Raw genomic sequence first — 25,499 nt, 5'->3', positions numbered from 1 at the left:
TATCATCAACTGAGGTTCGGTGTTGACGGATTTACCGCCTGTCCGACTCTCATGCAAGGACATAGAATTCCTTGCAGAAGCTTCCTTGAAGCTGTCTGGAAAGCTTGAGGTAGAAGCTGACTCAGACTGTTGCTGCCTCCTTCGATTGATGACTTCTCTAGCATCGAAGGTAGACGTCTTCTTGGCCTCCGGCTGGGGTCGCCGAGGCATCAGAATCTTAGACCAATCAAGTTTTGCGGCTGCCTTCTCCTTTGGATGAGGAGTTGGCTGCCTGTCCTTGACCGGCTTCTTCCTCTTCCCATCATTGGGAGTCTTTTTAGCCGGCTGACTCTTGCTAGAGCTTGCCTTGTTTTGGTTGATCATGGCCTTGATTTCACCTTTGAAAGAGGTCATGAATTTCATGAGCTCATCTCGGGTGACTGGGGCTTGACCTTTGGCCTTCTGGGTTTCCCCTTCTGGCTTTCCAGATGGGCGCCTTCTTGGGCCCGCCTGGTCTACATTTCGCTCCAATTGATCCCTGGAACGAATGGATTTAGAGATGAGGGAGCCATCCTTAGATATGTAGGTCTCCACATCATTGTCTTCTTCTTCTTCCTCCTCCTCAGTGAATACCTCTGGCTGAGGCTGAGGTGGAGGCTGAGGGATGTCAAACCCTTCCGGCTGAATAACCGGTTGCATGTCGTCTGGGTTACCCGTCTGAGTACCCGGACGTAGAGAGGTAGAATTGAGAATTGGTACAGAACTTTGAACCATCTTGAGGTACTCTCCCCACAGACGGCGCCAAATGTTTTGGGTGTTTTTGTCCCTCGGGAGAGTTACAGCTCGAAGACTGGTCCGGAGCGGCCTGTACCTACAAGACAAACGGAGACACCTGTTGGTTGGTGCTCCGCCTCCGACGATCAAGTTAGTAACTTGAAAGGAGAGAAAAAGGTGCGGAAATTTAGGTGGGGATCTGCTAGGATTTCTAGCTCAGTTGTCTCTATCAAAGGGACAGTTTGTAATAAATGGAAAAACGTGCCCTCCAAAAGAGGGGAATCTCCCTATTTATAGGGTCCTTGGGATTTGTGCCCTTGATTAGGTGACAGAACCCTAATCAGTGATGGGCTGCGCCGCATTGCGGCTTTCTCGGGATTTGGGCCTAAAGGCCGACATTTTTCCCCCAAATATCTGGGATGACACGTGTCAAGCAGGGATAGGTCCATTTTGGACCATCCCCGGGCTGACACGTGTCGCCCTCTGATTGGGCCATATGGCGGGGTAAAATTACCCTAAACAATAATAATAATAATAATAATAATAATAATAATAATAATAATAATAATAATAATAATAATAATAATAATAATAATAATAATAATAATAACAATAACAATAACAATAACAATAATAATAAAGCAACAAAACATTTATAACGGTTATGGTTTAGAAATATTAATAGGTGTCCTATATTTTACTAGAATAAAATAGGAATTTATAATTTTATCAAATAAGAAAATACACTTTAAAATATGTATAAAATTCTAATCTTCCCTCCTTAAAATTTTAAGTAACAAAATATTCGGGTATTGCAATCTACCCTCCTTAAAACAAGTTTCGTCCCCGAAACTTAAAATAGAAAAATAACTTATTGGTAAATTTGAGGGAAAGTAAAAACTAATAAACCAAACTTTTCTTTGTAAAACATATACTTAAAACACTAAAAAATTTAAGGTATTACAGCGCTAGATATACTCCCGATAATCGTAAGGAGTGTTAGGGCTAAACTTGACAAAATAGAAGGAGCCCTCCTGGAAATCCTAATACCCTGAACAAGAAACTATGTCTCCGCCTTCTGCGAAATAATGTATAGTTGATGTAAAGGATTTCACTCTCCAAATAATGTAAATCGTTCAATTGAACGAATACTACACTTGTATATAGTTCAAGCTTTTTTTACTCCCTAAAAATACTTCTTTTTCGTAGGGAAATTCTACAATATAACCTTTTGGTTTACGTTTTCTACGTTGTGCCCACTTTTCGAGAGTTACACATTGTGACCCTTGGGTATAATTAGTAACGATACAGTGACCTTGTCGTTATCTCGCCGTTAACAAATTTTGTTACGTTGTTTTAATCACCATTAGCATAACCCACATTCCACTACTTGATATTTTTTTAATCGATTTACGTTATAGAAAATATTTTGTTAAAGGTTTTGGGGGTCGTTTTAGCCCCTATGGGTCTAGATTTTTGCAAAAAGTTAACGTTAATGCCTTGTTTTTGCGAATTAAGAAATGTCTTGATTTACGTGTTAATATTTTTTTTAGCTGCGAAAATTGTTAAAGTTAGGTTTAATGTCTTTTTTTTCTTGTTGAGGGAAGGTTTAAAGTCATTTTAGTTCTTAAGGAATCAAATTGAGCTCAAAATCGACAAAAAAAAAGAATAATAATATAATTGTCTCGTTTTAATTACGTTATTTCTTAACACGCCAAATGAGACATTAAACATTACGTTTCTTTTTTCTAATTTCAAACTTAATTTGGAACTGACAAACCTTGATACTTTATGTGAACAATTTCCACTGCTAAAATATAGTTACACACAAATCGAAATATCTCTTATTATGCAAAACAACACGTTTACGTTATTTTTTTGTTTAATCTAACCCTAACCTTTAACTGAACATTTTCCAAAACACAAATCAACAAAAAAATTAATTAGTGAAAAGTGGGCCCACTAACGGTGATGAAAACAATATAACGAAATTTGTTAACGGTGGGATAATGGCAAGGTCACCGTATGGTTACCAACTATACCTGAGGGTTACAATGTGTAACTATCAAAACATAGGACACAACATAGAAAACACAAATTAGAGGGTTAAAATGAAGAATTTCCCTTTTTTGCAATTTTGTTTTCCTACAAATAAACAAAGAAGCTTCTCATATGTATTTTCCTCATAATATGTTTTCCCTAAATAGTCATTTTCTATTAAATTGATATCCATATTAAGTTATTAACAAACAGAACTTTTATAACACCTTTTTGGAGGTTTTCAATACATTTTCTCCTTCAAAACTTTAGCAGTCCTGATTTGGTAGAGAGGGTTATGAAAATAATGTTTATCCATTTATATTACAAAATAGATAAAATACATTTGTACCTGACTTTTAACTTCACTACCTCTATTTAACCCTTAATGAATGAAAATCTGGTGGAACACATACAACAGAAAATCAAAGCTGCATAGCTACTTCAATCTACTCCCAACAGACACCCAAAAGAATGTAGCTGTACATACAAACAAATTATATACACCAAGAATAGGGTGAACCTTTGGCTGCCATGTAAGAAGCAACCCCTTGTTTTAAGGTGGACATTCAAGCTTAAGAAGGGCCATCCTTTGAGACCTAGAAATGCCTTGCCTGTCATTCAAGATGTTAATGTAATTGCGAAGCCTAAACCGGTCCGAGTTAGTGAGAGAGAACGGAGGATTCAATATTAAAGATGGTGCTTCCACAAGAAGAAAGATCAACAAGCGCACAGCTTTGTTATACGATGACACTGCACTTTCCACGTCTCCCATTAGCTCATCGACCTGCCAACCATAATCACATTGTTACAAAAAAGGCTATGGGACTCCCTTGAGATTGAGAAAAATATTTACGAAAAGTGAGTTGCTCTTTACTAAGAAAGAGCTATTTTTATCTGTAATAAAGGCGACAAAATTAGCACAAGCTACCTAGCATGCAGATACCTATATACATTGAAGGAAGCAGATAAAAACACGAATAGCAAAGGCACTGTATTTTTGCAACATAGGACCTTGCAATTGATCACGATCAATCAAATAACCATTTACAAGATGAAAATACATATTTACTTTTTAATGGTCAGTACTAGATTCTTAAAAAGGTTTTAAGTTTCCCTAACACGTTAATCAACAAATACTCTCCATGTTCAGTACCTGAATGAATGAAGAGCAGCCCCCGGGCCTCATACTTATTAGAGTTATTACTTTGTCTAAACCTAATGTTTAAGACTTGTCTTACATCGGGAAATTATGTAAAAGAAAACGTAATACTTCCACCATCACAAATATTGCACCATGAAAGTTTTACGCTTCCCAAGATACAACATTAATTGACCATTAATATCATCACGTAAAAATTATAAAAAATTGATAGATAAAAATTATAAATCGAGACGAATCTAGCAAGATTTTAAACAATATTTTTCCTTGCGTATAAAGCACGATGCATGCCTACACGGTTAAAAAGAGTTTGTGATTAGTGTGAACGTCAACATGGGGCTATACTTGTGGAATAGATAAAGTAATTCAAAATTTCAAATTCCCTTTAACTTGCAATAATTTCAACTACCCCCAAAAATTCATAAGTAATTAAAATTCAACAGGAATTCTATAATATAGCTCTTCCATTTCCTTTTAACCGCAATGTTGGACTTTTTCAACAATTCACACACTCCATTCGCCATCTTTTGTGATTAAATATATTAAGAAAAAGTCATGTGGGATCTTATTATATTTTTTTTATATAAGAAAATTTGTCAAAAAAAAATCTTTTAAAAGCACCATTTTGCAAAATAAAAAAAAAATCTTTTAAAGTGCTTTTGCAAACAAAAACCCATCAACTTGCATTCTTTTGTAAGACGAATACTGTGTCTACTATTCCGGCGTTGACTATGATTTTCAGGCATTGACCTCTTCTTTTTCTTATGCGCACCCAATTAATTTGCTATTTACACCTTCCCTCTCTCTAATTTCCCTCTTATCCCTCCTAACAAAACTCCACCTCCTTGGTCGAAGACGGTAACACCGGCGATAAACCCACTGAAATGACCCCATAAATAACCCTATAATCCTAAAACTCCTCCTAATCTTCGTTGCCATAACATCCACGACCGCTACACCGAACCCATTCCTTGCGATCTTTTTGAAGTCGAAATTCAACCGATTGAGCTTTCAATTGCCGATTGTGTTGTTCTTGCAGTAGAAAGGGAAACTTAAAAATAAAAAATGGAAACAAACCCATCTCAACCCATCTCCACCAACACTTACCACGTACACCCTTCCTTAATTCTCAACCAATCTCAACCAACACCATCGCATCATGCAGGAGCACCATCTCTATCTTTTGGATCAGATTTTAATTTCTAGGATGGGGATGGATTTTCAAGGGTTGGGTTGTCAATCGGTAATGGTTGTGGGTTTTTTCAGGTGGTAGGGATGAATTTATGGTAGTACGAGTGGATTATCGGGATGTCAATTGGACTTTGAGTGGGTGGTGTGGAAATCTAGAGGTGTGGGTGGTGGTGGGTTTTTTGTCGATTTCGTAGATAAATGGGCGGCCTGGTGGTTAGGTTGGTTTGATTTATCGGAAATGAATTACAATTTTTTGCTCCGGCATGAGTTGGAATTTGTTGGTGAGGTTCAGCTTCTGATTAGGTGTAAATAACAAACAGAAGTCAAATGCTGGAAAATCATAGTCAACGTTAGAATAGTACACACATGTTTCATTTTACAAAAAAATACAAGTCAGTGGTTTTTGTTTGCCAAAAATGCTTTAAAAGGTTTTTTTTTTTCCGCAATATGGTGCTTTTAAAAGAATTTTTTTGACATATTTTCCTTATTATATACTTCCTCCATTTCTAAATAGATGACCCATAGCTCTTGGCACAATTTTTAAGATAGAGGAGAGAGAGTAACTAATGAGTTTTTTTAACATTGTGCTTTAACTTAATCAATTCATTAATTAAACTACCAACCCATTCTCCCTTTTCTCTCCTGGCTGACTTCATCCCACCACCACCAACACCAACCTCCTCACCTTCTAGATTCTCCACCGCTGTCGGAGTTCTTCATCTTCAATACCATATATCTTCCTTTTACTCTCTTACTACTCTGGAAAATGTTCTAGATCGAAACTCTTTAATCATACGTTTTTCTCCCTCAAACTTCCTTTCTCTCTCCAAGACAACAAAAGTGGTGGTTGAGTGGTGGGATTAATTCTGGGTTACAGATCTAGTGGTTGGAAAGGAGGAGAGAGAAATTATAGTTAGGTTTTCATTTATGGTTGTGATTTTTCATTTTAGTGGGTATGCGATTTTGGTGAGTTAGGGTCCTAAGATGACAGATTTGTGCAAAGGGATTTTATTTTTGGTGAGGATGGAAGATTTCGACGGGTTAGGGGTGGCAAATTGGTGTAGAGGGTGGTGGTTTTGGTAAGGGTGGCGGATTTTAACCGACTTTAGGGTGGCGAATCGATGTAAACAGTGGTGATTTTCGTTGAGGGTGTTGGATTCTGGTGAGCTTATATGGGTCGGTACGGTGGCACATCAGTGCAGTGGGTTGTGATTTTGGGTGGGGGGTGGTGGTAGTACGTTAGGGAGGGGTGGTTTTAATGGAGAAGGTGGTGGCTATAATGGAGAAGTAGAGAATGTAGGGCTGTGAGTTTGTAGTTAAGGATTTGGGGTTTCTGGTGAGGGGTGGTGGTGGTACGCTAGGGAAGGGGATGATGTTCTTGATGAATTGCGAGAAGAAAGAAGGAATCCAGAAAAAGCTAGATCTAAAATGGGTTAAGTTGACTGCAGTCAACTAAATGAGAAAGGATAGTAAATAATAATGGAGGGTAATTATAAGTAGGTAAACAAATTAGTATGGTGGGTGGGTAATTAATTAAAGGGGATCAGAAATTAAATGGGGGTATTTAAGTAATTTTAATAGTTATAACCTTAACCAATATAATATGGGTCATCTAATATGACATTTCCTTTTTAGGAATGTTAGTCATCTACATAGAAACGGAGGAAGTATGTATTTTCAAAATATTAGTTTTTTGTTTCCTAAATAAACATGTTTTTTATGATATATACTAAAGTATAATTAAAGATAACAATGGTGTAGGACATGCGTTGGCAAGTGCGAAATGTCCAACGTTGCAATTAGAAGAGAATGGAGGAAGTATTCATTATCTACATTATCTGGATGTGTAATAAATACCCCATTGCCCGATTCTATAGAGAAACTTGGGTATGTATCCCATAATTGGAAATGAATGTGCATAGAACAGTACACTGGCTTACATATCAAGTACTCTGACAAATTAGGGTCGCTCCTTTCTATGGTATACCTAGGAATTTTTTGAGCTGTTATCCTGCACTATTTGAAAAGGCCATAATGTAGTCTGTATTGTAAAATTCTTACTTCCTCGTACAGTATAAAAATGTTCCAGGTAGGAAAAAGAATGGAGAGGAATGCAAAGGGGAAATTATTAGGAGAAATAGAAGGCGAGATACTGTAGAAAGCATACTTCACAATTTAGAAAATAAGTAATGAGGAATATTTTAACACGTGAAAAATTATCAGCTCTTTGTTGCCTATTAATCTTGTGGAACTCAATCTCCCAACCAGCTTCTCATTCTGTCAGCCATAAAAGCATTTTATTGGACTAAGCGGGTACATCCCTCCAAACTATTTCAAGAGGATCATAGAGGTTTATTTCTTTTTTTGGTAGAATTTATACATTCAATCAAGGGTTATGGTGGTTGGTTAAAACGAGGCAAGGAAACTTACTGCACCATGTCTTCCAAGTGCAAGAGCAGATTGATAAATTGTTTCCATGGCATCAGGCAATTCTACACCTCCTGCAAGCAAATGTGCCCAATCAAGTGAATAGCAGGAACCATAAATGTCAAAGTTCAAAACTCAATTAATGGAACAGTATGATTCTAATTGCACGTAAATGATCCTCATTGAGCAGTAACAGAAGTGGGCGCTTTTGCAGGGCTTGTTTTTCCTTTTTAGTCATCATTCATGCTTGTTTGCTATCAATACTATTGACAACAATCAAGTTTCAAAATCAAAAAGTCTTTATTGACTTAATTTGCCATTGAATTTCTAGTATTTCCTTAGTGTCTTTTGCTAGACTGCTACATGTAAGTGTGTAACATAAATGGCTAGAGGCAGCAGCCTGTGTTTGGGATGATTATTTCATCAGCCTGCAGTAGAATTGTAAATTCAGTTTTTCCCTGTGTGTATTGGAAGGAAAATAGATACTAATCTGCTTAATTGATGATGGTGCCAATAACAAAAAAGACAAAAGGTTGATTACACAGTCTTGATAGCCCTTCATTTATTAATTGTCAGACTAATTACTAGCAGTATGAATGAGCAAATCGGTAATTACCTGGTTCTACAAACTTTGACAGTTCTTCAGCATGCTCTACTTCACTAAAGAACTCCCTCTTGATTACAGTAGAGGCATCTTCAAGCACTTGTGAACAGACAACATCAAGAGAGTCTTGAAAATCTGGACTATAGTTGATCTTTTTAATGCTACCTTCGGACTTTGCAAAGTCAGGAGAACTGTCATCAGTGGACGAGACAGCCTGTGTATGGCAAATATGCAGTGCTTGCTTCCAAACTGCTAAAATAACAAGCTGAATAGAAAATGCTTCAAGAACTCTACCAGCCTCAATCTGAAAAAACACACAGAACAAACACAGCATTACAACATTAAAGTGCCCTAAGAAAATTATAATATGGGTGAAGACTTGAAAAAATACCATCTCAGTAACCAGTTCCTTGACAATAGCTGCACACTCCTGCAGCGACTTAAGCCTTGTGACGGAATCACTAGATGGCTGCTCCAAACCCTCTTCTCCATCCATGGATCCCTGTGAGGACACGGGAGGGACTGAAGACTGGTTATCATTGGCTTCAATGAAGGATGGGTACCTAACTGATGGACCAACAATTGGCACTGGGGCACTAAGTCTTAAGCTAAGACCTAAAGATGTGGTATCGGGGAGTTCAGATTTGATTGGAGCCAGACTTGGTTTTGACATACTAGCAGATGAGGTTGAAACATCTGAAGGGGGTCCAGACACAAGGACATAATCTTGATCAGTAAACTCCAAACAGTCCAAAGCTGCCAAATAAATAAAATAAATTCAGATATTGATTTAATAAGAGAAAGTATTTATTTTATCCATAGGTGTATTATTTAATAATATCTTAGTACCTCTTGAATGAGAGTTCACCCTTTTTTTCTCCATGAAAATAGGAGGATGTTCAATCTGTATATTCTCTTGTTTACTGTTATCAATCCTAAAACCATTAATTTGCAACTTATGTTGGGTATTGCTTTGTCTAGAAGAATGATCAACATGCCTGATAGTGCTAGACACTGCTTGTTTTCTAGAATCAACGGAAAACCCACAATTAGACTTAATTGATGATCTCCTCCCAGGAAAAGATGGGCTTCCATCAGGGCCACTACAATCATCATCCAAAAGAAATGGCAAACAATCATCTGGTGAACTTTCCACACTATTTTTCAAGTGATCTACTCTTCTGACTGATATCTCACTCCTACAGATAACAGATGAACAATTTAGTGACAAGCACAACAAAACCATTACAGAATTGAACGAAGAATATTAAATTCTTTTCTAAAATTTCCGATTTTACCCAGATATTTCATCCTTTTGCTTCTGATAAAGAAAAGGGTGGTTGAAAAACTCATCAAATGTTAGTCGTTCAACTGCAGATACAAGGACAAAGATCAGATAAAGCCTACTAGATAGTTCTGCTTCAGCAGCAGACTAAAATTGACTTTCAAAAATACACATCCTGAAGTGCTTTTAATAATCAATAATGCTAGACAAGAGAGTAAAATATAAATTTTGACTATGTTTAAACACTACTCTGTAATAGACTATATCCAACAATAAGTATCATTATTTTAATCATTGTTGGGTCTACTTCCTTCATATTTTTTTAGATGACATGTTTTGATATTTGACACTATTCACAACCTCAACTTTGAATAGCTTTTGTGATGCATAATTATGGTTGACTATAGTCAAGTGGGATCTTGTTAGAATTATCTCAATCACTCAATGTATATTTTTATAATATCAACTTTTTATAATCCCTCCGTGTTTTAATAAATATAACACTTACTAAATGCAGCCGTATTACAATAAGTGTTGCACTTCATTTTATGGCAAAAAGCTACATTTAATTATAATATCTTTTTTCTCTCATGGTCCCCACCCAAACCCACTACTACTTTTCTTATTATTTCTTTCCTCTCACATTCATTACTTTTTCAAAAAACTATTAATCCCACTATATTTCTTTTACACTTTTTTAATACTCCCCACTTATCTCTTTTTTTTTTTAAAGTCAATTATATTGCCTAAAACTATGTGCCGGTCAAAGTATAACACTTATTAAAACATAGAGGGAGTAATCTTTTACTTGTTGATAATTGAAGATTAAACTTATGCGCTTGTAAACATGATTAAAAAAAAAACGTGTCAACTAAATAAAAATGGAGATAATTTTATATAAATTTTTTATTGAAATGAATTAAAGATTTACAATAGTGCATCGAAAAATGTGCATGGTCAATATGATGCAATTACATTAAGAAACAAAGCAAGCATATTTTTATCTCATACTATATGTGATCATAGACATAGAAAATTTTGTATACATAGTAAGAGAAGAGGAGAGTCAACAAATCAGCACAACTTTAGGGAAAAAATTATTCTACGGCAGGCTTGTGTATAGGGCGGTTTTTAGGATTCATAAAACAGGTCCCGAATAATATTTTTTATAAAAAAAAGCTTCATCCTCCTCCAAAACTTCTCTATTATTCAATTTCTTAAAAAAAAAAAAACATCTAAATTTCCAGAAAACCACCGACTCCCTTGATTATCTCACCTACAAATCTCTAGTAAATTATATCCTTAATTGACTTTGACCTAAACGTCTTACTTTTAGCAAAAACAACGCATTTGCCAAATTTCATGTCAATTTCAACGGTAAAGAAGTTATATATAAAGAGTTAAAAATTGTCCTTAAAAAGTTTTATAGGGGCCTAATTTTTGTACCTAACACAGGGGCGATACTGAAGACGGCCTTGGATTCTATGCAGAAGCAGTGTAATAATTATTTCATGCAAGTAAAGGAGTATTTAATAGCAAGTCAAAAAATTATCAGTCTGAGTTAAAGCACAACGTAAACGCAGTAACATTAACATTTTTTATTCAACAATATTTATGAGCAATGCTAACCACTTCTTCTGAAACCATAAGGCTGAGTACTTCTCACCTCCTCCCTCTCTTACACTAACTACAAACAAGCATTAAATTTTGAAGAGATAAAAACAATGATTTAAGATCCATTTGAAAGGTATTTTTAGTTCAAGAATAGACAACCTCCCCCCCCCCCCCCACTCCGCTTTGCATTTCCATGTCATATCTTAGTTGTGTTTCTAATTCCCTAGTTAACGTCTCTCAATTCCCCCCCCCCCCCCACTCCGCTTTGCATTTCCATGCCGTATCTTAGTTGTGTTTCTAATTCCCTTGTTAACTTCTCTCAATTGCCTCTGGGAATCAAAAGCCCTAAATTTTCTCTATTTTTTTGCCTTTTGATGGTCAATTTTTAAACCCAAGCCTTTAATATAAAAAACCAACGTCTAAAACACATGGTTGCTTGATGCTTTTTGTTATATTGAGAAAGAGATTTCACCAGTTGAACAGCTGTGTCAGTTCCCTTCCATGAAGCTATAAAGAAAGTCCGAGCACTAAATGTTTCTGCTAGTGAAAACAACTTATTGAACACCTGCCTTCTCTATTTTGCAGTATCTATATCATATATTCATATTTGTTTATAATTTTAGGGATATATGATACGTTTTTTGTTATGATAAAATTTTACCAGGATTACGTCGCAGCAATTTCTGACACAAATCTACAAATTCTGAACTTAGATCTTTCATATCTGAAGGAAAACACAGTTCCGTGGCTCTGATAATGTTTTGGAGCAGCTGTAAAAACGAAAGATGGAAGGTCACCATCAGCTCTGGAGATAGGGGCCAATAATAGTACAAATTCAATGAAACCATCAAATGTGTAACCAATGCAGGTAACAAAAAATACCATTCCCACCTGCATTTGATTGCTTCCATTGAAAGGAGTTTTTCCAGTCACAAGTTGATACACAATTGTACCCACACTCCAGAGATCTGCCTGTGCATTCAACTCAGGATTAACAAGTGTTGGATGTAGCATGTATAATTTGCTGAATAAAAGCTACAAATAAAATCATAAAACACACAATTACCTTCGCATCATATTTCTGAAGTTGCATTATTTCAGGAGCCATGTAAAGAGGAGAGCCACACAATGTTTCTGCAAGCCCTCTAGGTTGAAGAGATCTGACAAAAATGGAGAGTCATCATCAATTCATCATACCAGAATAAGAGGATAAAATGTGTTTTGACATAGCCTGTGCTTCTAGCACAGGTGTAACTTGGTTTTCAATAGCTAAAATAACATCAAAGCGTATTGGTGAGCCAACCACCTAGAAGCCACCATTAAAATTCTTGCAAGTATGAGACCCTATCACCCAAACTAGATATCCATCCCCTCTCTCCTCAAAAAATATAAAGTTGGCATTTGGCACTAGCAACTTTCATCTTATGACACCAACCAACTACCCAACATCACTTTTCAATTGAGAGAGAGAGAGAGAGAGAGAGAGAGAGATAATGACACATTAAGATAAATGCACAAAAACTAAGAAAAGGTTTCCTCATCCTTTTTTTGTAGCCATGAACAAAAACATAGTTTAGGATGGTAGATAGCTAATGACATCTAATCAAACGGCGGTTAACAAACAATTGCATATAAGAAATGGTAAAATGAAATAAGCTATAAAAATTGGAGCATAGGCCAAAAACCCCTTTTAAGATAACATATCTCATTTCAATAAGTGAATACATATATTCCATCTGTGTTTTTTTAAGTGTTACACTTTGACGGCAGACATTTTTAGGCTATTTAATTGACTTAAATGAAGTAAGAGGCAAGTGGGGTAGTTAGAGTATTAAAAAAAATTTAAAAGAAAGATATTGGGGTTATAATAGTTTACTGAAAAGTAATGAATGTGGGAGGAAAGAAATAATTAGAAAAAAATAGTTTTGGGTTTGGGTGGGGAGCACGATAGGAGAGATATATAATATTAAAATGTAACTTTTTGCCAAAAAGGAAGTGTAACTCTTTAAAAAACACATTCGCATTTGGTAAGTGTAACACTTAAAAAACACGGAGGGAGTATCCAACTTCTCCTTAAAAAACCTCCACACATGGACATTAGTCATTTCACATACCAAGTTTCATCACATTATAAGCCTTATAATATACTTTGTTCATTTTTTTAAGCTTATATTTAATCAAGTATAAATATACCGTACCTATAGGCATGCCACTTTGACTTCTTAATGTCGGATTCTTAATGTTGGATTCTCAGTGAGAATTATGCTAAAAAGCGCACCTTAGGGCCTCTAGGCTTCAAGGAGAGGCTAGGTCCAGAAGGCGCACACCTATTAGCCTCACTTGTAGATCTATTAGTCGTGAATGAAATTGGGGCTTTTTTCAATAGGTTAGTAATTAAGTACTTAAGAACTGACTAGGACTTCACTTTTATTGCTTGATAACGTCATTTTATTTCATAACACTACGTAAATTGTAATTTTTATTTTTTACTTCAGTCTAAGAAGAGGAACCAATTGGCACAAATTAGATTAAATGACATGGTTTATGGCAAGTATAATCGAGCTTTGCAACATTGACACAAAAAGAATAACACTATTAATCCCATACTGAAATGAAATATGATAATGAGGATGATTTTATATTTAATGGTAAGGACTTGACTTGGAGAGCAATATGTAGAGCCACCAAAGCTACGAACCTTCCTATGCCACTCAAGAGGTGATAAAGGGGGGGTTGGGGGGGGGGGGATTGTTAGTAGCTCGGCTCCTAAACCACAACGTGCAATTTTAATGTTTGATCATAGTGAGGATTATTAATGATGAGATGCAATTTTCTCGCTTTCTTTATTTCCTTTTCTTGTAGTTTTTGGTTATTTTCTTAATCTCCTTCTTCTTCTTGGTCTTCGTTATAATTACATGATTTTGGACATTTAAATGCTAGATTTAGCTCTAATCCTGCTCCCCTCCCATCTTTGCTTACAAATGTGTATAAATTCTTGTCCTAGGATCCTCCCTGAGGCATTGCTTGGAGTCTAAAATGTGTTAGAGATGAGGGAGAATTCAAGTTAAAGCAAAGCAGCAGAGGAGCAGCTCTATCCATTTCGTCAATTTCAACATTTTGGACCAGTGAGGAGCGGCCACTCCTCACTTGATGCGGAGTCGTTGAAGGCCTGGAGCATCCGGTCCACCCTAATGAGCGGCCGCCGCCCACATGGTAAATACCCTTGATGAATGAAACTCTAAAATCCTTCACATTTTTAGAGCCATATTAGCCTTAATTTGGGAGATTTTAGAGGGGGTATATATACCCATAATTAATGTAATTATCCATTTTATCCGATTTTAGAGAGAAAGATAAAAAAAAAAAAAAAAGGTCGTTGTAGCACCTTAAATTTCACTAGCAATTCAATTTAAGCACTTTGGTTTAGTAATCTCTTCTTCCTATTCTATTTTATTTGTTTTGGTCATCTTATTTCCTTGTGTTTTGCTTGTTTTGCTTATTTTGATTCCTTGTTAGCACCTGTTTTGTGTGTTTGTGTTATTTCCTGTTTTGTGCTCAATCATTGTTAATCATGTTTAGCTATGTTGTGTTTGTAATTAGCTTGTTCATGTCTTTCATGTCTTTTTTCCCATTTCCTGGGCTAGGTTTTTAGCCGAGGGAGGGGGAGAAGAGCATAGGAATGATTAATATCAAATGGTGATGATTGATTATTGATTTTCTATACCGTGTGATGTTAGGTAATGAGTTTTATGTCTTTGACTCTAATTTAGCACGCTATTTAATCCGATGAATTATAGCATTTCTAAATTAGCTGCACATAAGTGAACTAGGTAATGATATAATTTGCCCTACATACTTAGTCATATATGTGAGCTAGTTTAGCTAGGAATTGCATGGTGTCATGTTTTCATTGGTGTGATGATCATAATAATCAATGTTGTTTGAATGATTGATTTACCATGCTTGGATCCTCGTTTCCCCTAGCGCTTTTATTCGTCTTACTCATCCTTAATTATGTCTAGTTGAGTTTGTATTAATTTGTTCTAGTTTAATTTAAATCTCAATTCAAAATTAACAAAAAATTACATTATTGTGACTCTCATAACTTGTGATTTGATTGTGTTTCTTCCTGTTTCCATGTGTTTACTCATTTAATTGGTAGTTAGATAATTTAATTTGGTGCGTGATCAACGATGTATCCTACGCCAATCAAGGATGTATATGACAATGATGAGATAGATTACTACTGTCTTACTATGCCAAATAACAAAAGTTTGAGAACCTACTATGTTAGTTTTTCTCTTAGTTCCAAGACTTGTAGGCCACTTTGCACGGTAAGTGGTATCTTGGGGTTCCTTTTTTTGCATTATAATATGTTATTTTATTGTATATAAGGCTTATATCTTGCCCTAGAAGTGATTTTTAAGGGTTATGGCATGTAAGGTTGCCCCATATCCAAAGGTGTGTGCCTTCGTCGTGCGCCTAGGCTTGAGGACGTCGGTGCACCTTGCGTTTTTTAAAACTAAGGTGCTACTGATAGTACAAATTAAAAAAATATGTAGAATTTGTTGAATTGTGTTAATTGGTTATTACAAACTCTAACATTGTACATGTCAAAGAGTAGCTTTATTTTAATTAAGTTGCCAACAACTTTAACCCTTTTGAGTTGTGTCTTTATCAAGGTATCCTGTAATGGCAATATTACATCCTACTGCATAACTATAAGTCCATACGTAGATATATTAACAGAGTACTTATTTGTTTAGGGATAGCATATTGAAATTGGGTCTTAGATTTGACCCAGACCCACTTCAATTCAACTAATATTAGAGATTTTTGGGACTTTTAATGAACTTAGGCTGAAAGTGAAACTTGATGATTACTGGACAAGTTACCATCCATGTCCAATCTCTTAAGATTTTAACCTAGTAAATCCCAAATAAGAGGATTTATAAAACATAATCCTAGTACCTCGGTCAAGTCTCTCAAATCTCTAAATCATAGCTCTGATTGACATCAGACATTCATTGATACAAAACTTGAAAAACTTCATAGATTGATAAGGGTTCAGGTCTTAATTTTCAAGGACCAATAGGATCATGACCCACTGCCATCCCCACTCATACATTGATTCACTTTTCATCTTTATTTCTAGTACAATCTACAAAAACACCACCAAAGATAATCAACATGTAGTGTAATGGTTTGACCAATATACTCTTGAATTTTTGTCATGTAGCAAACTTTACCGGGGGCGGCCACATGGGGGACTGACTCCCGACCAGGAAGTACCGGGCCAGGCACCAACCTTTTCACACAGGATCATGACCCACTGCCATAAAGTTTGACTCGTGTACTAGTTAATTAAAATTTTTCCTCTAGTTGAGGATTATTCTATACAAACCTGTCTTCCAGAACTTGAAAGAAACCTTTTTTTTTAAAACTAAAAATGTTGATCATTCAGGCAATTAAACCCCATTTGAAAGTAGAAGTCAAATCAATGTACTATGTTTAGTCATGATGAAGAGCATATTGTAGCCAACTCAGACATAGAAAACAAGAATTGGCATTGGGCCATTAACACTACAGTTTATTGTAAATCATATACACACAGGATAACCAAACAGGTATCCTTTCTTAAGTTAAATTGTCCTATGTACACACGCACCATGCATGATTGAACACCCACATAAACAGAGAGAGGTAAAACCATAGAATAATTCCAGGATATTCAAAATTTCAATGAGCCCAATTCATAGACAGACATGTGAAAAAATAAAGAAATGCCTAATTGGGAGGACATGTGAACAAAAAAAAAAAAGAAATTTGCAATGTTGAAGTACGTAAGCAAGGAACAATTTTAAATAATACCACAGATTTAAATAAAAAATAAAAATAAAAAATGAGACCAACCTCAGAAAACAAAAATAGAATCGGAAACTCATGACTTCAAAAATTACTAATTTACCTAGCAAATCCAAAATCTGCAATCTTCAAAATTGGGTTATTGTCATTGGTGAAGAGAAGCAGATTCTGTGAACAAAGAGTAGATATAGAAATGTCAAAATATTATCTATTTAAAAGTAAAAGACTCACATGGTATTAATAACTGACAAAATTACACAAGAAAATCATCAACGACACAAGACATCACTAGTTTGCAGGTCAAATGACATACAGTAATTTCACTTGTGATAATGATTTTGCCTTTTTGCCAACAAAACTTCAACTTTTCATAAGAACCTAAAAGTTACAACAATTTATGGTATGTTACTGTAAACCTTTCAATAAATTTTAAAATAGAACCACAATTTTATAGTATAGTATTGAAACGACTTTAAAAAAACCTCCAAGAAACCAAATCGTTAAGAGAAACTATGCTGAAAGAGACAATGATTTCATATTACGACCTCCAAAAATTGAGCAAGAGCCTCAAAAATCAAGGTAAGCTCATCTACTTGCCTATCATAATTATACCACCATAAGTGAAAAACCAACATTGTCAACATGGAAAGCAAGACATGACCACCATACAGCAAGGACAAATCATAAGGACAATTTTTATCAGTTTGTATAAATGTTCTTGGAATCTAGCGCATTGAATTTCCGGCCATAACACCAATCAACACCAAATGAGAAAAGATAGAATACACCAAACAAATCTAATTTCATGGACAAGCATATGCTACTCTTGCAGCATACAAATTTATATACTTCCTCCGTTCCTTAAATATTACACCTTTTACATTTTAAGGAAGTTTCACATAAATTGCACCATATACCAACTTTAGAAAACAAATAACGCCTTTCACACAGCAAAACCTAATATACCCTTACTAAATAATACTCGGGCAAGTATGTATGTTTTCCATTTCTCTCTTCCCTTTTTCTCACTACTAAAAATACATGCCAAAACAACATACCTGCGGCTTCAAGTCCCGATGAATGATATTATTTTCTCGGAGAACCTTCAAACCAGCCGCTGTAAGAATTACATAATCAGAAAATTCATCTAGAACTTTAAATGTTAAAACAATCTAGGATATACCTAATTGTAGCATGAACTGCTTTGCAGTGGCTTCCGGGACTCTTCCATGGCGCTGTATATGCATGAAAAGATCGCCTCCACTGCAATATTCCAATACAAGATGTATCTTTCCAGGGACCTACTAGGAATGTTGAACATTGAAAATAAATAAAAAGCAACTGAGTAATTTCAGAAAACAAGACATAACATACTCAACAGGAAGTCAGGAAGTAGTGAAAGGAAAAACAATTAAACATCATCACTTTGACCGTCATTACAGCATATATCCGAGCAAACAATATGCAACGTGAAAAAAAATATACTGTAACTACATTAATGATTTAATTGGTTTCATTGGACAGACCGCAGATTTAAAAGACAGCCTAAAGCCATTTCTTTTTGGATCAGCAACACCAGAACATTTGCTTAGTAAGTGCAATAGTTTTTTTGGATTAATATGAATTTAGGAAAGTGAAGAATAAATTACCAATCAAATTTTAAAATCCAGTTTGCATAAAATTGCAACTTGAATCTAGGTTTTAAATAGCCTTAACAGCTTGTTTGGACACAATTTCAGGAAGGGGAGGGAAGGGAGGAATTGATGTGAATCAGGATACCAATTCTTTTGAAGGGTTTAATGTACTTTTAGAAGGTCTTAATAACTCCAATATAGGCTGCCCAAAGAAGGAAAGAAACAAAGAAAGGATCAATAGCTTAAATTGGAAAGAAAGAAGCATGATTTCCATGGAAGAAGGAATGACACATCCGGTTACCGGCGAAGTCTTCGCCACTGCCTCGCGCCACTCCAAGGGCCACGCGCCACCTCCTTCGAACCACCTTGAACTTGGCAACAACATGGGCCGGCGCATGTAAGCTATCTCGGTGCGTGAAATGCTCGAGATGAAATGGATTGTTTTCCTTCCTTATTTTTCTATTACAAGTTTTTATCTTTAACTTGAAAGGGTTTTCCTTGGTTTAAGCACTTAGGATTAGCTTTATTTTATGTTATTTAGTTGCTATAAACTTCCTAAGGTTGTTAGGAAAGTTTTTAGTTAGTTAGAGTTTGTTTAGGATTAGTTTTCCTATTCTAATTAGAAATAGTAATTCTATTCTAGTTAGGATACTTGGAGCACAAGGTTAGGGGTTTGTCCTAATCCTTGTAGGAGTAGGATTAGTTGCCTCCTATGTCTATAAATAGGGGTAATTTCGTGGCTTCTAGATAAATAGAAAAATTAGATTAAACTCAATACAAATTGTATAGCTTTGCTTAAACTTTTCTTTGCTAGTTTTCAATTCAAGAAGTTGTTTTGATAATTAGAACGTAAGTTGTTTGGATAATTAGAACGTTTAATCTTAATTCTAGGAGTAGTCTAAGATTTGTTTATCAAAATACTTAGTTCCAGGAAGTGGTCTAGGTAGTTTGAATAGGCGTTGAATTCGTTCTAGGAGGTGGTCGTTTTCAAAGTCGTATCCTATTACTTTGCGTTTGCGTTTTTGGTTTGAATTTCTTATCAAGAACGGGGTGTTCATTCTACTTGTGTAATTTTAGATCCTTTATTAAGTTAAGAGGCTTAAATACACATAAGGAATCAACTTCAAGAAGGAAGGTGCATAAGATTTGCTTCAAAAAACACTATAAACCATTTCCATACCATAACCATTGCCATAACTATTTTTAAACTTGGCAATCTAGACCCGACGACCTAACCTGAATGAGCTGACCCATGACCCAAAAATAGTGACCCGAAATTAACCCGACTGACCCATCCCAACCCTAAGTGGAATTGACCCAAAACCCGAATTGACCCGACCAAAATTTAACTTGAATTAATTGACCCAAACAAACCCGAAATCTTAAATGACCCAAACTTAAATTACCTAATACTTGAAATGACAGGTTACAATATAAGCCAAATAACCCAAGTAGACCTAAATACAAAATAACCGCAATTGATCGGACTCCTTTTTTTTAATTTATTTGTAGTGTATAACAGTGTGAGTAATTTACAAGTTTTGAATATTATTTTTCTCGATGTTACAATAATCTTCTAATAAAGATGACAACAATAACATAACAATGATATTAACACTAACAACTATATTTTCAATAAAAGCAATAATAATTATTTCGTATAAAAAAATGAATCTACTAATAAAGCTTGACTCAAAGTATCGACCAGTATTGACTCGACCCGATAAATGGACCTGACCCGAAACAACCCGACCCAAAGTGTTGACCCAAACTCGACCCGAGCCCGAAATGACCCGACCCAAATATCTGTTGACGGAATTTGACCCAACCCATTTACCACCACCAAATGAATTTCTCGTGCTAAAGCCGCCACCAAATGAATTAAGATTGTTCTTCGGTAGCAGAATTATCAATCAACAAAATTGAAATGAATCAGAGTTAGATTTGAGGGTATGAAAATCAGAAATAGATTAATTAATTAAGATAAGAATCAAAAATAATAGTAACAAAATAAAATTCGAAATTCAAACTTCCAGAATCTATAATCAGAAATTAGAAATTGAACTGACAATGATGAACAAACAAACCACAAAATGGAAGAAATTTCCCGAATTCAAGAAGGGATAAAGTCGAAGAAACACAAATTCCAGAAAAATTTGGGATTTTTTTGCACCATGTTTGGATACAGAAAATGGAGGAACAAGAAGAGAAGAGAAAAGGAGGGATGCATCATCCTTTGTTTAGATATTTAATGCAAGGAGGAAAGGGGAGGGAATTGGAAAGACACATGAAAGTTCGTCTCCCCCCCCCCCTCCACCTCCTTTTCCCTTCCCTGTTTTTCCTTCCCCTTCCTGTCTTTTTACTATTGTTATCCAAACATAGTGTAAGGGATAGGTAGAGAGAAAAGGAAAGGGAACGAAGAGAGAAAAAATGAATCAATTTAGTTTATTTCCCCCCATTTTATTATCCTTCCAAAACTTTTCAAAGTTCAAAGATTTGATTGTTAAATATAAATGGAAAAGTTTCCTTCCAATTTCCTCACCCCTACCCTACAATTGTTATCCAAATTGTTTACTCCTCCCTTTCTCTTTTCTTCTTTTCCCTCCCTTTCCTTGTATCCAAACCATGGGTTAAAATAAGGCCATGACGTCTTGGTTGGACCGTTTTATCACGATTTTCAATTAACGAAACCAAGATTGTCCGTATCACATGGGGTGTTACAAAAACCCGCAATTTTGCCCGAATCAAACATTTCAACCCCAAATCACCCCTTATTAAAAGTTCGACAATTGTGTCACACAAAAGCTACTTCTAATTCAAAGATACAGGGAAAGATCTCCCCACTAACGACTCTAATCCTTTAATATTCTACCATATCTCTTCATTGATATCCTTACTATCTTTTTATCAAATTTGCATCGCAATAACCGTTACACGGTTCGTGATCAACACTTTGTACATGTTCCCTCGACAATGCAACTGTTCTCGTGATCAGAACCGAAACCACATTTTCGAACCATGATCCAAACAAGGTGTAAAAAAATAAAAAGGGGTATCAAAGCGTATTCAACCGTGTCTCCATGAATAAACCCATTTTTAGTCATAAAAATCACTATCAAATCATGTTTGTTCTCACTATGTAAAAGAGAACATTGATAACAAAGCTTTGCAGCACACAATATTATGTTTTTAGCAAAACAACCCAGAAGCTACATGATTAAAGCATATAAGTATTTTGTTTTGCATGAATATTCTAACTTCCTAGGATTATCCCTATAGAGGCTTTGCAAGCCCTTATTCCTAGGACCTTTACTTTCTTTATCCTTACTCTTTACGGGCTAAAAGCTACTCAGCTCTTTCCAAGTAAAAATGCTGCCTGTATGAGCCATGACCGTGATCTTTGAATGCACAATCTTATGCATTTTAAAACCCCACCACCAATTACTTAAATTCATTTATTTCTGAACCAAGAGAACATGAGTACAAGAACAGCTACAATAAGTACATGCATAAACACTAAGCATCAAATCATCAAAGGTTTCTCTACCCCTACAACTTTCCATTCCTATTGTATTTGTAGAACACTGAACACTGCATTTCAATTTCTTCGCACCAGAAAATCTAGCAAAACAAATCAATGACACAATCACAAGCTTTATCCTATGATTGCAAGTTGCTACAAAAAAAAAAAAATATAGTTCACCATTATGATTAATTCAAAAGTTGACATTTTAAATAAGAAAACCAAGTTAACCAACATAATACAAATAAATATATACACCACCTTCACCAAATATTTGTAGGTCCAGCATGGTTTGAAAGCACAAGAATGGTCATGGTGTTGCAAAAGTGCAAAACAGAAATGATGTTTGGTCGCGTGCAAAACAGAAATGATGTGTTGGTCGCAGAGTGGATAAAGGTTGTCATGGTACAACTATATTAATGATATTTTAATAAAATAAAAAAAAAATAAAAAAAAAAGAAGTGTTTCAAATACTTGTATCCAACTGGTCCAGGTTTTTGCTAATCTTAATTAGAAGCACAATAGTGGGCAACTAATGTAACATAAATCTACTTGCAAGTACTCATAAGATCTATGTCAACCATAATCATACACATTGAACACTTGAGCCCCACGTCTCTTTAGAGCTAGTGAGAAACACTTGCCCATTAAGTCATCTATAATAGAGAGGGATATCCTATCCAACGCAATTAAAGGAAAGGCCTCGTACAATAGCAATTAGTAACCCAAATTAGCAAGATACGGACGAAAATTGAACTGTGAGCAAGTTGAGCTTATGAAAAAAGGGAAAACGGAGACTAATTTCACCATAGCACTTCATAAACTCGACTTACAGCATTAACAATTTTGATGACCACAAAGCCAATCAACATACTAAGATGTGGAAATGTCCAAAAGTAGAGGCTAAAGTTACCAAAATTCAAACTCAAAAAATAATAACTAAAAATAAAAAATTTACCAATTGCGTAAGAGAAAACAACAAACATGAAAGAGGAATGACTTAAAAGTAGGCATACCTCAATAATATCGTGTAATCGAATAATATTAGGATGATTAATTTGTTTAAGAATAATAATCTCAGACATAAGAGACTCCTGCAACTTCTTGTTTAATCTAGACATGGAAATCTCTTTAATCGCAACTTCTGTACCATGAACTCTGTGACGAGCATGCCAAACCACAGAAAATGAACCTGATCCAATTTGCTTCCCAACCATATAATCCCCAATCAATCTCGGTCCACCTCCTCCTACTCTCTCTCCTCCTTTTCCTGATGATTGCGCCATTGATGATCGTCTCTGAAACCCTAGAATTGAGAAAGAAGAAGACGATGGTAGTTAAACTTTGTATCAGCTGGTGTAGAACACCGTTACAAGGTTCGCGGTGCGCTGCTCTGAATCGCGACCTGATTCGTTCGTACCGGAACAAAGTACAGACTAGACTCAGTTTGCCGGTGGTCGCGACTCAGGTCGCCGGCCTCTGCGACCCGATCTCGTAGCTTGACACCTGAGTTTTCTTCGGTAGATCTATGGAGGTAGGGATTTGTTTTAATTTTAAGAATTTTCAGGTTACAAAATTGTTCAGATAGGAAGATTATGGTGGAGGTCTGGAGGATGTTTTTTTCACAGAGAAGACAGGAAGACGGAAGAAGGTTGAAGACAATTTTGTTAAAGCCCAGAACTAGAAATATGATAAATTGATAATCCCGTAATCCGTCTTGTAAAAAAATGGAAAGCTAAATGTCACCCTCAAATCTCTAACTATCGCTCGCAAAACAACTTGAAATTACGTACATAGCCTTATTATAAAAATTATTAATTATTTCCTCCGTTTCTTATTAGTTGACGCGTTTCATTTTGGCAAACATATTAAGAAAGTAAGTAAGAGATATGCAAAATACCAAAATACCCTGTCATTCACTCCCTGACATTACTCCCACATCCCCACCTCCTGAGACGTGTAAAATACCCAAAAAAAGACCCCACTCTCTCTCCTCTTAAAAATGAAGAACATCCATTAAGTATTAAACTTCACAAGACAAAAATAAAATCAGAAAAAAAAAAAAAAAAAAAAAAAAAAAAAAAAAAACAATTAAATCAATACGACAATACATTTAATGTATGAACTCTAAAAACATAAACAAATCAAAGACCCATTTATAGAAGAGAGGGAAAAAGAGAGTACATAAAAGCTCAAAGCTTAACAATGGTGGTATGGACTGGTATCTCTATTCAAGCAACTTTTTATCTCAAAATTTGCAATTATTAATGTGAAATTGTAACTTATTGTTACTGATATTTTGCTCCATTAATCTTCACAAATGGGCGACTTTAATATGGATGGCGAAAGTAAAATCGAAATTGAAGATGCATATGTAGAAGTAAGTGAAAATTGTTTCCATTTATTTGTTTTTTGAGGGCGATGATGTTAGGTAGATGACTAGCTCTATTAATTCATCAATTGATAATGGTGTTTGATAAATTTGCAAAAGAAAAAAAATGAACTATTAACAGAATTTAGAGGAGAGAGAGTGAGCATAGAGGAAAGGACGGGTATAGAGGAGAGAGGAAAGAGAGTGGGGTCTTTTTTTGGAGGAGAAAGATGTGGGTAAAATTGTCATTTAACAATACAAAAATTACCTAAAATAGAAACGTGTCAACTAAAAAGAAACTTCCCAAAAAGGAATACGCGTCAACTAATAAGAAACGGAGGAAGTATTAATTTTACCTCATTAACACTTCACAAACTATTGGATCAGTCCTGCCTGACACAACGTTGTGTCAGTCGCGCGGGCTTGTTGGCCCATTCTTCTTTTATTCAGCCCAACCATGTTATTAATATTCAGTCCAACAATGTTCGGCCCAATTTCTTTCAATTTTTCCTTTCCCAGTTCAATATTCTGTCAACGTTAATATTTCCTTTTATTTTCTTTTCTCAAAATAAACCGCCATTAATTTGAAGTTCCTCTATTTTCTTCTTCTTCTTCTTCTTCTTCTTCTTCATTCACTCGTTTTCGATTTCTTTTCTGCATTTTCCTTCTTCGTTGTTCTTCATTTGTTCATCGTTTGTTGATTTCTTTTTCTGCATTTTCCTTCTTCGTTATATGAAAGACTTTCATCTTACTTATAATTGTCGTAAATCAACGATGAGGTCGAAGAATGCTAATAAACCTCCGTTAACATCCGATGATAATGATTCTTCTAAGTTGAATTCTAGTTCTAGGTATACATTAGAACTTTTTTTAGTTGTTTTTTTTAGTTGATTTAGGTTTTTCAGTCGAATTCTGCTTTGGATTACTGTTCATGTTCTTATAATTGAGTATCAGTGATAATTTTGTTAATTTTGATGAATTTATCTTGATATTTACTGTAATTTAATTCTTCGATTGTTTTTTATTGTTGTTG

General features: G+C 35.3%; 1 protein-coding gene across 3 annotated transcripts; it reads right to left on the bottom strand.

Annotated features, from left to right (window-relative positions):
- Nucleotides 1-2,992: 2,992 nt before the first annotated feature.
- On the bottom strand, nucleotides 2,993-23,897 carry LOC145597676 (serine/threonine-protein kinase ATG1c-like). Of its 3 annotated transcripts, none has more exons than XM_081653898.1 (13): nucleotides 23,112-23,886; nucleotides 18,122-18,239; nucleotides 17,997-18,055; nucleotides 17,042-17,106; nucleotides 12,140-12,233; nucleotides 11,965-12,045; nucleotides 11,735-11,843; nucleotides 9,473-9,545; nucleotides 9,024-9,373; nucleotides 8,566-8,930; nucleotides 8,187-8,478; nucleotides 7,574-7,644; nucleotides 2,993-3,577 (listed from the first exon to the last, which is right to left on the bottom strand). In XM_081653898.1, exons 1-13 carry the CDS (start codon nucleotides 23,379-23,381, stop codon nucleotides 3,347-3,349), a joined length of 2,178 nt encoding a protein of 725 aa, XP_081510024.1. In that variant the 5' UTR covers nucleotides 23,382-23,886; the 3' UTR covers nucleotides 2,993-3,346. The 3 variants fall into 3 exon arrangements, with proteins under 3 accessions (XP_081510024.1, XP_081510028.1, XP_081510027.1); XM_081653902.1 differs by having other exon boundaries at nucleotides 18,122-18,242; nucleotides 23,112-23,243; XM_081653901.1 differs by having other exon boundaries at nucleotides 3,458-3,577; nucleotides 7,579-7,644; nucleotides 23,112-23,897.
- Between the last annotated feature and the right edge of the window lie 1,602 nt (nucleotides 23,898-25,499).

This window comes from Chenopodium album, chromosome 20, assembly GCF_948465745.1.
Source record: "Chenopodium album chromosome 20, dcCheAlbu1.1, whole genome shotgun sequence".
NCBI classification, from domain to species: domain Eukaryota; kingdom Viridiplantae; phylum Streptophyta; class Magnoliopsida; order Caryophyllales; family Amaranthaceae; genus Chenopodium; species Chenopodium album.
This window is presented reverse-complemented; position numbering and strand designations above follow the sequence as displayed.

What these genes read in the sequence shown, in the direction of transcription:
- LOC145597676 (XM_081653898.1), bottom strand. Translation starts at nt 23,381, where the DNA reads ATGGCGCAATCATCAGGAAAAGGAGGAGAGAGAGTAGGAGGAGGTGGA. An exon ending in ATCGGGACTTGAAGCCGCAG is followed by an intron (nt 17,107 to 17,996) that starts GTATGTTGTTTT and finishes CTTTGTTCACAG; the next exon opens with AATCTGCTTCTCTTCACCAA. An exon ending in CACTTGGAAGACATGGTGCA is followed by an intron (nt 3,578 to 7,573) that starts GTAAGTTTCCTT and finishes TATGGTTGGCAG; the next exon opens with GTCGATGAGCTAATGGGAGA.